General features: G+C 45.9%; 1 protein-coding gene across 3 annotated transcripts in view; it reads right to left on the bottom strand.

The window, feature by feature from the left end:
• The window catches only part of NAALADL2 (N-acetylated alpha-linked acidic dipeptidase like 2), a 1,083,795-nt gene that overhangs the window by 278,129 nt on the left and 792,043 nt on the right, over positions 1-13,623 (bottom strand). For all 3 annotated transcript variants that reach the window (XM_090052131.1, XM_090052132.1, XM_090052130.1), the window contains 2 exons: positions 7,480-7,572; positions 2,156-2,361 (listed from right to left, as the gene is read on the bottom strand). In XM_090052131.1, the coding sequence (XP_089908257.1) occupies positions 2,156-2,361; positions 7,480-7,572 (299 nt within the window). The remainder of the gene's footprint in view (positions 1-2,155; positions 2,362-7,479; positions 7,573-13,623) is intronic.

Genomic DNA, 13,623 nt, shown 5'->3' with positions numbered 1-13,623 from the left:
CTTTGGCTTAATAGATGGACGCTTACACTTTTTAAACATGAGTTATGAGTTCTATTGGTTACAAATTCTAGTCCCGCTGATAGATTATAATTTTTTAGCTGATAATCAGCGTCTGCCAAAGTGATGACAGCAGAGTATCATAGAATCATAGAAGTACGGTCGGAAGGGACCTTGTAGATCTTCAAGTCCGACCCTCCGCCTGGGCGGGAGAAAAGACTGGACCCAAATGAGTCCAGCCAGGTAGTCATCAAGCCTCTTCTTAAAGATCCCCAGGGTAGGAGCCAGCACCACTTCCCTAGGAAGTTGGTTCCAGCTCCTTGCCGCCCTAACTGTGAAATAGTTTTGCGGATGTCTAATCTAAATCTACTCTCTAATAACTTGTGTCCATTGTTCCTTGTCATGCCAGGGGGTGCTAGGGGAAACAGTGTCTCCCCTAAGCCCTTCTGGTCCCCGCTAGTGAGTTTATAGACAGTCACCAGGTCCCCCCTCAGCCTTCTCTTGTGAAGGCTGAACAGGTTTAGCTCCTGCAGTCTTTCATTGTAGGGTCTGCCCTGTAGTTCCCGGATCATGCGAGTGGCCCTCCTCTGGACCCTTTCAATGTTATCCACATCCCTCCTGAAATGGGGCGCACAGAACTGGACACAGTACTCCAGTTGTGGCCTGACCAGCGTCGCATAGAGGGGGAGGATCACCTCCCTGGCTCTACTTGAGATGCACCTGTGGATGCACGACAAGGTCCGGTTAGCCCTGCCAACCGTGACCTCGCATTGTCGGCCCATGTTCATCTTGGAGTCAATAATGACTCCAAGATCCCTTTCTGCCTCCATGCTCTCAAGAAGGGAGTTTCCCATTCTATAAGTGTGCTGCTGGTTTCTACTGCCCAAGTACAGCACCCTGCACTCGTCAGTATTGAAACGCATCTTGTTTATGTCAGCCCATTTCTGTAACCTATCCAGGTCTTGTTGCAGTCTTTCCCTTCCTACTAGCGTGCTCACCTCACCCCAAATTTTGGTATCATCAGCGAATTTAAACAGGTTGCATTTCACCCCATCGTCCAAATCGCTGATGAAGAAATCGAACAGCGCAGGCCCAGGGACCGCTGCCCACTTCCCCCCAGGTCGAATATGACCCGTCCACCACCACCACCCTCTGATTACGACCCTTGAGCCAATCTGCAATCCATCTGACTGTGTAGGCATCGATGCCACGGTTGCCTAGTTTTTTAACGAGGATGGGGTGGCAGACGGTGTCAAAGGCCTTGCTGAAGTCTAGAAAGACTACGTCCACAGCAACACCTGCATCCATTGCCTTTGTGACCTGATCATAAACGGCAATCAGGTTGGTCTGACATGACCTGCCCTTCATGAAACCGTACTGGTTGCCCTTGAGCATCATCCCTGAAGCCGGCCCATCACAGATGTGCTCCTTGAGGATCTTCTCAAAGAGTTTCCCAAGGATAGAGATAAGACTGACAGGCCTATAGTTGCCTGGGTCCTCTCTCTTCCCTTTTTTGAAGATGGGGACCACGTTAGCTATCTTCCAGTCATCCGGCACCTGGCCCAAGCACCACGAGCACTCGTAAAGCCGTGCCACGGGCCCTGCAATAACCCCAGCTAGCTCCCTCAACACCCTGGGGTGGAGAGCATCTGGACCCGCTGACTTGAACACGTCCAGCCCCTCCAGAAGCTCTCTAACCCAGTCCTCCCCAACCTGAGGTCTGGAGGCGTTCCCCTTGAGTCCATTCAGCATCACAGCGGGGAAGTCTCGGTCCCCGCACAAGAAAACGGAGGTGAAGAATTGGTTAAAGAGTTCCACTTTCTCCTCTGGCGCAACCACCAGATTGCTCAGCGTACTTTGCAGGGGCCCCACATTACCCGGTGCCTTCTTCATCCTCCCTACGTATTTGAAAAAGGACTTTTTACTATCCTTGATCTTGTTCTAATTAGCCATAATGAGTCGTGAAAATGCTTGGGCATGTATCCAAAACAAGGTGAATCTTCTTTGGTCTAAAAATTAGAATAAGTAATGGTTTTAAACAAAGTTGTTACTTCTGCATACCACTCTACCTTGTGTCTCTGTGTCTTATCCTGTTTGTGCTGACACCAGCTTGTTTATATTATTGGTATATAAGTGTATGCATATGAACATATTTTACCTCTGCCCATTCATATGAGCCAATGTTGCCAAATGACGTTCCTCCCCATGAGCAGAAAATAATGGTCCGGTCAGGCCTCCACCCTTTCTTAACCTTTATCATCAAGGCTTGTATAAAGGCTGTGATGATGGCAGTACTTTGGGCCCACCCATGTCCACTGTAACTGTATAAACTATTGTGGTGGCTACCAACGATGACATATCTGTCTGAAAAATAAAAAAAAATTAAAAAAAAATTAAAAAGTTGGATGTTAACTTTTTAAAAATCAAATACAAACAGTTTTGGAGTGAAATAGTCTAATAATAAAGGCTGAATTCTGTTAATACTTTCTTATGTTAACAATGCATACAGCACAGGTAAGTGTTGTCAACAAAAATCTGCATGATCAAGCTAAGTCCTGTGCAAGGCAATACCTAGATCTTTGTTTTCTTTACTTACAGCAATCATAACATAAGTAAACAGGGGTCAATACAGAAGCCAAGTAAAAATGTGCACATGCTTTTGAAGTGCATAGTGTTATTTGTCATCTTACAGCTGCCATAAATAACTTTGATCCTGTGTTCTGAATATCTTAGACAAGCATCTGAAAATACACTAATAAACAGAGACTTTCTCCCCCCAGCCCCCTCCCCCGCCCCGAGTCCTAACTTTTGCAACTCCACTGACTTTCTTTATTACAATCACTTCTCATGGCACATCCAAAACATTTGTGGCACAGTTTGTCATTGAGTTATCCAACAGATCTCCAAGCATGCTTTAATATGCTGTAAAAATAAGATGATAATGCTCAGGCAAAATGTGGCTTACTGTGCAGTGGCAGCAACTAAAAGCTTTGGTTGTATAAAAAATGAAGCAAGCAGAGGTTAGGCTCTATTTAAGAAAAAAAGATATAGTATAGAAACTAGTATAATGCCATTAATGATACAACCTCACCTGGAATACTGTGTTGAGTGCTATCTCAAAAAGGGTACTGGAAAAACAGAAGAACTTGAGAAGCAGGTAACCAGAACAGTTAAAGATCTGGAAAGGCTTCCGGGTAAGGAGAGACTGAAAAGACTGGGACTGTAGGTTCAGAGAGGAGATATGACAAAGGTATAACAACAACAATCATGGTACAGAAAAGGCGGAGGAAACCTGTTTACTTTGATGATATAAGAACAAGGTGATAATTTACAAACTAATGAAACGCGGCAGATTTCAACCTGAAATAAGAAATCTCAGGTGGTTAATCCATGAAACACTCTGCTAAAATACAACATTGTGGGCAGCATAGTCAGAGAACTTGGAAGAGGCTTCAACAATTATAAGGATAATGAAAACATCCATTGTTAAAGAGGATGGGGAAAAAAATCACTTGCATGTTAAAAATATATAACCTTATGCTTCAGGACACAGTTTCATCATTGTCTTTTTACACAGTTTTCTAGGCTCTTTCCTCTAAGCATCCTAACTACTCTTGGAAATAATAAATTACTGAATTAGATTAACCACCGGTCTGAGCAGAATGGCAAGTTCTGTGTACCGCAGGGTCCAGCGGCAGTTAGGAGTACAAAAGTAAGATAACATCAGCCCTGCTGTGTGTTGTCAGCTTATGAAAACAAACTGGAATTTGGGTGTAGGTTAGATCCTCATCCAAGTCCCTTACACCTGCCAAACAGAGCGGGATTAAGGGTGTTCTTTATTTCAGAATTTCTGCAGGGGAAAAACAGTTTTCTGATCAGTTCAGAACCCTGAAATAAATCCAGTGGGTGTCTGCCGGGCTCTGAAAGATTTCAGGCTCTATCCGATCTGGTTCATCTATTGCTGTTGTCAATGCTGGAGTGTAACTAGATGTTTGCATTATAAATTGTCCACACATTAAATTGCCTATGAAATTAAATGCTGTGCACTCCTCAGGGATCTCGGTTTTGATTACTGCCTACAACACATCTTGAATTGGACATGTACTCTCTGATTATAAAACCCCCTCCATCAAAGTGGGCCTTTAGTGGAGTTCTGTTCAAGGCAGTACCCAGGGACATGATTTTAGAAGAGTACAATAATGTGGCACTGGGTTTTACTGAAGTGGCAGCGGCAACATCTCTCTTGACTTAAGTGCCTTTCAATCAGATTGCATTACTGATTGCCTCCAAATATATATATACACACACACGCACACACATACATACATACATATATACACACACACATATATGTAGACATACACACAAAAGTACACACACACACATAAATGAAAATCTATTTGTAACACCAGCTGTTTCTTAGATTGTAATTTTATTGTAATGTACTGATACAGAGTCATTAACACAAACTGTATACCTTGTCAGGAAAATGTAAATCTAAGTGTACATAATAATTTAATGCAATGAGAAGTATTGTAATGAGAAATAGTCTCAAGGAACTGCTAAAAGTTGCATCAATCCCGCAGATCCAACAGACATTCGCTGTTGGGTCCCAGGGGTTGAGAGATCAAGCTGAAATTTAGGGCAGCTGTGAGTCCCGTAGCCCCACCTCTCCCTCCTCCCAGCTCCAGCGCCGTTTTCAGGATGGGAGTGGAGGGAGACAGCAGAGGAAGCTCGGTCTGGGGTTGGCCCAGCCAGCTCTGGGGGGTGGGGAAGGTAGACGGGCACTCCCCCACATCTCTTCAGACTTATGGACCCACAAGGACCTACCAGAACTACAGAGAGGGTTTGGGCAGCATCAAGGATTGCCCTCCCCTGTCCTATCCGCTTGCCCTGCGGAACAAAAGTATAATGGGATCTGACAACTACCATCTTCAGTCCAAGAAGCTCCAGCTAAGAGAGGGGAGTGGGGACAGCAGCTGATGGCTCTTTTGAAGCTACTGACCTGCCTACACCCCTTCCAAATGAACAGACACGCAAGAAAACTGACTACAGAAGCAGCAGATGGGCAGCAGCAGTAGCTTCTTCTGCCAAAAACCTCCTGAAAGTAGGTGGGGAAACAGACAGAATATAAGGAGAAGGAAGAGGGGTGCCAAGCAGAAAAGGAAGAACCGTCGGAAACTTTGGGGGAGTGAGGAGATAGGCAAGACAGTCAGGGTGGTCAGCAGAGTAAGGATTAATAACTGGCGGACTGTATATAGTCTTTTTCCTTATTAGTTACACCTCCCCGAAATACAATGACTAGCTATTTAGTGCTTGCTCACTATAAAATCCATACACATTGCATTCAGATTTCCACAGTGGTTGCTGACTAACCAAGACATTCCTTCCTTCTCTTATTTCTTCAGCTTCGTGGCAGGATTTCAGATGCTCCATGTGAGCTTTTAAACTCTCTCTATAATGCTTCGCCAACCAAAAATTAAAACATATGTCTCCACGTATAGAAACCCCTAGGAGGGAAAATCCATGCTTGGTGCAACTCTTTGGGGTTTCAGTGAACTAAGAGCAGATACATTCTGCTTCCTCTCTCTACTGCAGGAGCATAGAGAGAATTGCTGCAGACATAAACTGAAAAGAACCACGTTAAGATGACAAAGTGCCAAATATGCCTTGAAAACTTCCGGTATTGTCACTCCCAGCAGGGCCTCTGCTACAATACCCACTGGGAAGTACAGTGAATCAATTGGAGGCTTAGAGTTATTTTCAAAAGGAATGGCATCCATAGAGAACTATGCATTTAAATTAGAAGACAGGGCTTGATAGCCCCAGTTCAGCGAGGTATTTAAGGATGGGCCGCACTAAACATCTGAGTAGACACCGTGATTCCAGTGCCCTGTGCGCATAAAATTAAGGATGTTCCTATAAAAAACACAGAATCAGGGTCTCCATAAGGATGCCATTAGCACAAGAAATATTTAGGGGTTTGTTTGTTTTTTTACTTTAAATTTTCGCATACACTATAGTAAATACAGGAGGGAAAGTATTGCCAGATGCATTGCAGAAAGTTCATGTCAAGGAAAAAAGGCCTAGTTTTTAAATCAGTTTTCCTATTCCTGGTTTGCAATTCAGAAAAGCAGGGGAATTCTTCTGAAAATGCTATTTTGTATTTCACAACTTCAGCTATTTTTTTTCAACATAGGTATTTATACTACCCCATGGGTAATAAGACTGATAACTTCAAATTCTTGTACAGCCAAAAAAACCTGCGTTTAATCAAATTTAATTTTAAAATGGTATTTTTTTTAATCTTTTCTAAAAGCAACTTAGTTGTAAAAGCTGTAGCTGTTACTCCACTAACAGAAGTTATAGTACAAGCTTCTTCATCCTGCCTACCTCAGTTCCTCACTACTGACCTGATCTGATCACATCTTCAGAGCGTGAAGTTAAGCTGCCATCTACCTCTTTGCTTAGACTGACAATAGCACTGCTAATCCAGGAAAATGTGATGATGGTTTTGGAGAAGATGCCATCTGTCTGTCTGGAACTGCACTGAGTGGACCACCAAAACTCAGTATGTCAGTGATGCCAGTGATTTCCCAGTGATAACACTTTCTACAACTACGGCAATAAAACAGAGTGAATCTTTGCAATTCTGCCATCCCTACTCCCATTGAACAAACAGATTTCAGTGGGAATACCCTGGTATAAGAAACTGCTTACCATAAATAAGTCTGAAGAACTGGGCCTTAAATTTTACAAGTGACAGAATTTCCAAGCTGTGTACTCCTCTAAAATGTCCATTGCTAGGTTTTGGGCTACTTAGCTAGAGCTCATCCTCTGTCTTGATTCAGTTAGCAATCTGCCCAAAGGTGGGACGCAGTGCAATGCCCCACTACACATCTGAGTCGCACAAAGTTTGATATTTGCTTCTGATTGCTTCTGCAAAAATAAGTGATCCCATTTAGAATTGGGTGCTAATGTGAGAATAAGCATAGACTTCTACCATTCTGACATATGCATCACATCCGCTTCCTATAATGCCAACTCATAGATAATTTAAGAAATAAGACTTAATAATAATCCGTATTTAAGAAGACTACAGCCTTTGCCAAGTCAAAGAGACCTCTTATACAAAGCTTCCAGTCAAGCAATGCATTAGTTTCTACAATTAGAAATTCCAAGACATTTGCTGATTATGCTGTAAAACACATGTATTATTATAAGGATAACTACTATTTGTGCAAAAATATGCTCATTTTGTTGGCACCATCTCCTTTAGCTAAATCTCTGCTTAACTCTACTGGTGAGCCTTTGTATAAACCAAAGTGTAATCTCCCTAGAACAAGGATAGTCTTTTCATTAGAAATTATGGCAGAGCTCATCACAATAAGAACTTGATACTTTGCTGGACCTCTTGATATTACAGTTCTACTTTAACAAAAGTGGTAATGAGGATAATAGTGATCATAAAGGTTTACTTACCAGGAAGTGCAGATCCCTTTAAATACCCGATAACATTAGAAATCGTCTTGTATGTTGTGACTGTCTGAACATTCAGAGTGATTACAGTCTTTTCTGGTGAGAGAGAAAAGGAAGCAAAAAACATCAGATCTGAGAGCAATCTGAAAGTTTATCAAGCCTCCAAATTCTCTACGCCCTCAATTACCCTACAACAAATGAAGGGAAAAAAAGAAGAGGTAAGAGAATATCTTTCCTCTTCCTAAATTACATAAAAGAGGTATGTCAGACAATAACAACTTCAACCACCTCTTCCCCCATGCTCATTTAACATCATGACCCAAAGTGGTTCCTCAGCAGATGGAGGAAAACATGAAAGTGGTGACTCCAAAAAGATGCACCTCTACTGTTTGAGCTAAGACGGCAGTGCTGCAATGGGCTCATCAACCTCTACACGTGGCCCAGCCACACAGGTAAGGACTGAATACAAGAGTGAATCTGTGGGTTACACACATTTCTGGGCAAGAGAGCTTGTGCAGTGCCAGTCCCTATACAGGATACCACTGATACCATTCAGAAGCTGGGCGTTATTTTAGACTTGTCAGGAGCTCTCCCATGGTCATACTCCCCATGCAGAGCCAGGTTATAAAAAGGGTAGTTCAGTCCAAACAGGTTTCAAGAGCCTTCCCTCAAAAGTTACTGATCCCAAATAAAATACTCTATGGAAAGATCACTTTGTTCTTAATCTCCCAGGCTATTTTCCTCCTATTATATTTTTTTCCGAACAGCCTCTTCTCTTGCTTCCTGAGATGCATGGGATGTTTCAATGGAGAGTGCACTGCAATTCATAAAATAAAAATAGCCTGTCTCTAGCTTTATTAGAATGCTTTTCATGTTCAGATGAATTTATTCAGTGAGCCAATTTTAAAAGTTAATTAAAAGCAAACCCAGATTTTTCATTCACCTGCTAGATCACAGAAACCGATGGCCTCATTAATGTTAAAAAAGCTAGGACCTTTCGCTGCTTCTTAAAAAATAAAACCAACAAATATTTATAAGTCAATCTCCCAAAGTTTGTATCCAATCCCTTATTCGGGTGAGATACGTGATCATCGGTGAGAATATCATTAGTTCTTAGGGTAAAAACTAAATAAGGACAGTTTTAACCAGCTTATCCATTAAAGTTATCTTCCTTAAAATGCTTGCCCCTTGCACAATGAACTAATGTGAGCTCTAAGAACAGCTATAATTACAACCGGGCTCTATGCATTATCCCCAGGTTATAAATCACAGTCTTTTGAGATATAAAATTATTCTAGGTCCAAATGACTAATTTTGTTGAAAAGTATATTCAAGCCAAGTTTGATTTCCCACTTTTAGTCTAGTCTCACTGTACTTAAATGTGGTATATTTTATTAGGTCCAATTCAGCAAAGTGCATGCTAAAATCTGCTGGAAGACAACGGACTTCACTACTTTCTTCATTTCTATGTTGAATTAGTTCCACAATTGACACTGGCTACCAAGTCCTGAACTGATAATAAAGCAAGAGAAAATTCTCCTCTGGCAACTGATACATTTTGGAATCACATATTAAAATGACTAGACATATTGTAGAGTACTCTGGCTTAAAGTGGCTTAGGCTTAAAGGCTTAGTGCACCTGGCAAAAGGGCTCAAGGGGCTTTCTACAGGGTACACAAAAAAAGTAAAATTTAATTTCCTTTAAACAGTTCTGACAACAAATCTCGCTTCCTGATGTTACACATCCAATGAAAGACTTTAAAGGTCTTGACAACTTTATCTCTTTTCCCTTTATTCTCTGAAAAGCCATAAGGAGACTTTAGCTTAATACTGCTTGAAATATACTTTACGTTTTTCTAAGCCATAAAAGCCACTTCAAAATGAAAAGAGTACAAAGGGATGCATTCATATCATTAATATTTCTGGTTTGTTTATATTTTTTCAAGTTTTCCTAACTTGAAAGCTATTCATTACCACATACAGGGTGTGTCTTACACATGCATATTAATGCAATGCAATAAACCCCGGTGCTTATTGCCCCCGCCGCTTCTCTTTCTGCAGGTCAGCCCGTCTCCTGTGCTGCCGCCAAGTCCATGGTGCCTGGCCTCGGGGAGGTAAGAGGCTCCTGGCCGACTGGGACGTGGAACTGGTGGCACCACAGCACTCCCTCCAGAAGACCTTCCAGAAAGGTGCCCGGGGGCCAGCCCCCGCCCTGCACTGGCTCTGCACCCCAAGCATGCCCCTGATGAGAGTATTCTGAGCACACTGCGAGGAACCACTTGTGCAGCCCGAGGGTACACGACCCACTATGCCCTGCTACTGCTGACTGTCATGGTGCCCCAGGTGCACCTAGAACAGAACACTGAGCTTCAACAGTGTGGAGGGCAAGGCTCTGCTGCCTCACAACCTCTGCCACCGCCCAAAGGACTACCTGTGGCCTGGGGTAGGCTTGGAAATGGGTTACCTGCATTCCCTGCACCCAGGAGCCCACCCACTCCTGAGGAGCAAGCAGGGACAGGAGACTCAGCTGGTGACTGCCTGTGCCAGGGCCTGACTTACCATGGTCTCTGGGCACCCATGCACACATGAGTCCTGATCTGAGGCCAGACTGCACAGCCCCCTGGTATTGAGCATGTTAGCTCAGAAATGTTGCAAACTCTTACAAACAACTTATTTCTCCTGGCTCTGTAGGACCTGAAGCTGTACGCAAGGCAGAGACACCAGCTGGCAGCCGGGAAGTGCCTTCAGGGTCACTGCCAGTCTTGGCCAGGGCTCTGTGTACGTGCCGGCTCTGATCATGGTGGCTGAGGAGTGGCTGGAAGATTCGTGGGCCTGGTGCATGGATAACATTGCCCATGGGTGGGAAAGCGATACGTGAAAATGGAAGAGGGACACCTGCCAGGTTGGTGAGGGATGCACACAAGGTAGTGAGGGTGTTCCGGGAGGGACAGGCTCCTGGCCCTGTAGGAGAAGCACCTGGAGGCCCAGGAGGGGCAGGCTACCCTGGTGGCCAGGACAGTGGAGGTCACACAGGAGGACTGGAGAGTGCTGGACACCACCCGGGCCCTGATGGTTACCTTTGTATCATCTGGTCCCCCGGCCCTAGCCCCATCTGTCCCCTGGCAGCTGCTCACCACCCAGCAGCAGGGCCATCCCAGGGGCCTGGGCTGAGGAGCAGCAGCACCTTCACTGGCCAGGTGCCCCTGCCCTGAGGTCCCCACTACCCAGCACCCCTGCCTAGGCCCAGCCCTGCTGCTCACCCAAGCATCATGCGGCCCCAGAGCAGGTGCTGCCTGCAGCAGGACCAGGACCAAGCAGGACCAGGGCCAAGTGCCTGCTGGCAGCTGAGCCAGCTTCCCCTCCTGCAGCAGGACCAGGACCAGGACCAAGCTCTGGCTGCAAGAGGGGGAGCTGGCTCTGTTGCCACCTCCAGGCAAGCCCCCCACTGACCACACTCACTGCAGCTTGCACACCCGTGGGGGTGTGGCCAGAGGCTACAGTGCTGGATGCCTGTCCTCACGCTCTAACCCTTGGTGCCCCTACCCTGAGAGGTCACAAATTCTACTGGACATAGTCTGCATGGGAAAGAGGGTGCTTTATTGGTGGGGTGGTGGGTGCACCAGCACCCATTTAGGTAGCCGATGGCTCACTCCACAAGTGCGTGGGTCTGGCTTGGGCACCTGTTGAAGTATGCCTGGCAGAGGTCCAGCTGGCCGGTGTAGGGCCACATTAACTAAGGCAGGGGCAGTTAGGCAGAGCCCTGTCTGAGGAGGAGCAGGACAGCCACCGTAACAAGCTGGCGGTCCAGAACCCCTGGTGCAAAGCACCCACTCTCCACCGGGGCTGGCAGAGCAGAGTTGTGGAACATGCAGGTGTCATGGATGCTGCCTGTCCAGTTGGCATTCACATTGGTGAAGGCACTGTAGTGGTCAAAGACAGCCTGGAGCATGACAGAGTAGAAGCCCCACCAGCTGTAGTAGGTCTGGTCACTGCAGGGTGGCAGGTGATGAGCAGGTGTGGGTCCTTTCCAGGTGTTCTGCCATTCCAAGTATGGGCAGAGCTACTCAAGGAGCTCCTCAAAGGTGGCCTGGGTCATCCAGAATGATTTCAACCACTGCTCATTATCCCAGGTGGACTGGACGACGTGCAGCCGCCAGTCCTGGCTGGCTGGGCAGGCTCTTAGGTAGCAGAGTTGGAGCCCCAAGAGCGTATGGGTGGTACCAGTGGTGGCGTCCAGATGTCCAGACCCCAGCAGGGATTCTGATGATGCACAGCAGCACAGTGGCAGGGGGCCTGGGATGGCATGGTGAGCCTGGCTAGGAGGTTTCATTATGCAGGGCGGCTGATTTGAGTCAGGTGACAGTTGCCATGGCAGGGCAGAGTGGTGAGTAGGAGCCTGGGGTGGCAGACATTGCTCTCAGGTCCTAGCAGCAGACATGGTGCAGTGGGCAGTGGCTCCAGCAACAGAACTGCAGCATACTGGCAGAGTGCTCTGCAGGCTGCTCCAAACCAGGAAGCCACATGGCCAGGGAGAGGGAGTAGGGCTGTCTTTTACAGATGGCTGCTGGCTGCAGGTAGGTGCAGTCAGAGCCTCCAGCTCCCCCTAGCTGCTGCAGGACCAGAGAAGGCAGGAGCAGACTTGCTGCCAGGACTAGCAAATCTGTTCCCAAATGGTATATGTAGACCCCTGCCCAGGATGGGTTCACTCTAGAATAAATTACTCTGGTGTAAACCCAACCAGGAGCATTTGCACATGTAGATGCACCCACCTCATAACTAAAACAGGCATTTTGCATCATCATATTTCTTGACGACAATTTTAGTATCAGGTTTACATACTAAAGTTAAACCCTAAATCTTCTTTCAGAACCCAGTTGTGGTCCACAAAACAATAATTCAGGCGCAAATCATCTAACAAAACTTCCTTTATGCACATGTTTAAATTTAATTATATGAATGCCTGAGTAAAGCTGAGTAGATGCACAAGCAGGAACCAGATCTCCAACTGCAAACTCTGCAAATTATTCCAGTGTGCTACAGAAGTCCCCTTTTATGGAAAAAAGTGCAATTAGGGATTAAAAGTACAATTTAGTCTCTGATGCATACACAGGTCTTACACAAGTTACGCAGTTAGGTATGAATTTTCTCCGACATTGGAAAAACTTGAAATACAAGAAAAAATGGTCATTTGAAGCCACTGTAAAAGTGAAACAAAGTAATGTAACATACGACTGATGTTAAAAATACTGTTTCTATTGGAATATATAGCATAACATAAGACTCACAGTACTGCCAGTTTCAAGGAGAGGTGGGGGCGTTGGCACTCTATATTAAGGAGGAATACACATCCTCGTCAATTAGCAAGGAGTCAGAGGAAGGGCACTCTGAAGTGTTTTGGGTTAGAGTACAAGCCAGTCAAGGGGAAAGAAACTTAACGGTGGGGGTCTACTACAGACCTCCCAACCAGGGGGAACAGCTTGACCAGAAATTCTTAGGTCAGCTTACTGAGGTAGTGAAGTCTAAGCATGTGGTAGTCATGGGGGACCTGAACTTCCCGGACATCTCCTGGGAAGAGCAGTCAGCAAGGTCTGACCGTTCACGTCGGTTCTTGGCCAGAGTGCAGGACCCCCATCTAACCCAGGAGGTGCACAGCCCCACCAGGGGAGATGCCTTGTTGGACCTAGTGTTGGCCACGGGTGATGACCTGGTGAGGGGGCTGCGGGTGCTTGACCACCTGGGCGACAGTGATCATCGCCTGCTGGAATTCACCATCCAGCGCAAGGTGGCAAAGGCCTGCAATAAGGCAGCAGCTCTAGATTTCAGGAGGGCAAACTTCAACAAGCTAAGGAGGATAGTTGGGGAAGCACTGAGGTCTCAGAGGGGAGGGGAGCCGGGTGTCCAAGGAGAGTGGTTGCTCCTTAAGGAGACGATCCTCCAAGCCCAAAGGGAGGTAATCCCAACAAGGATCAAAGGGAGCAGGAGGGCACACAAGCCTCCATGGCTCACCAAAAGCATCTGGGAATGTCTGCTTGCTAAAAGGGTGGCGTAAACCCACTGGAAAGAAGGGGACACCACCAGGGACGACTATACTGCAGTCGCTCGGGGATGTAGGGGGGCAGTCAGGAAGGCCAAGGCAGAGATGGAATT

Source organism: Crocodylus siamensis, chromosome 6, assembly GCF_052110815.1.
Source record: "Crocodylus siamensis isolate JL-2025a chromosome 6, ASM5211081v1, whole genome shotgun sequence".
Classification (NCBI taxonomy): Eukaryota; Metazoa; Chordata; order Crocodylia; family Crocodylidae; genus Crocodylus; species Crocodylus siamensis.
This window is presented reverse-complemented; position numbering and strand designations above follow the sequence as displayed.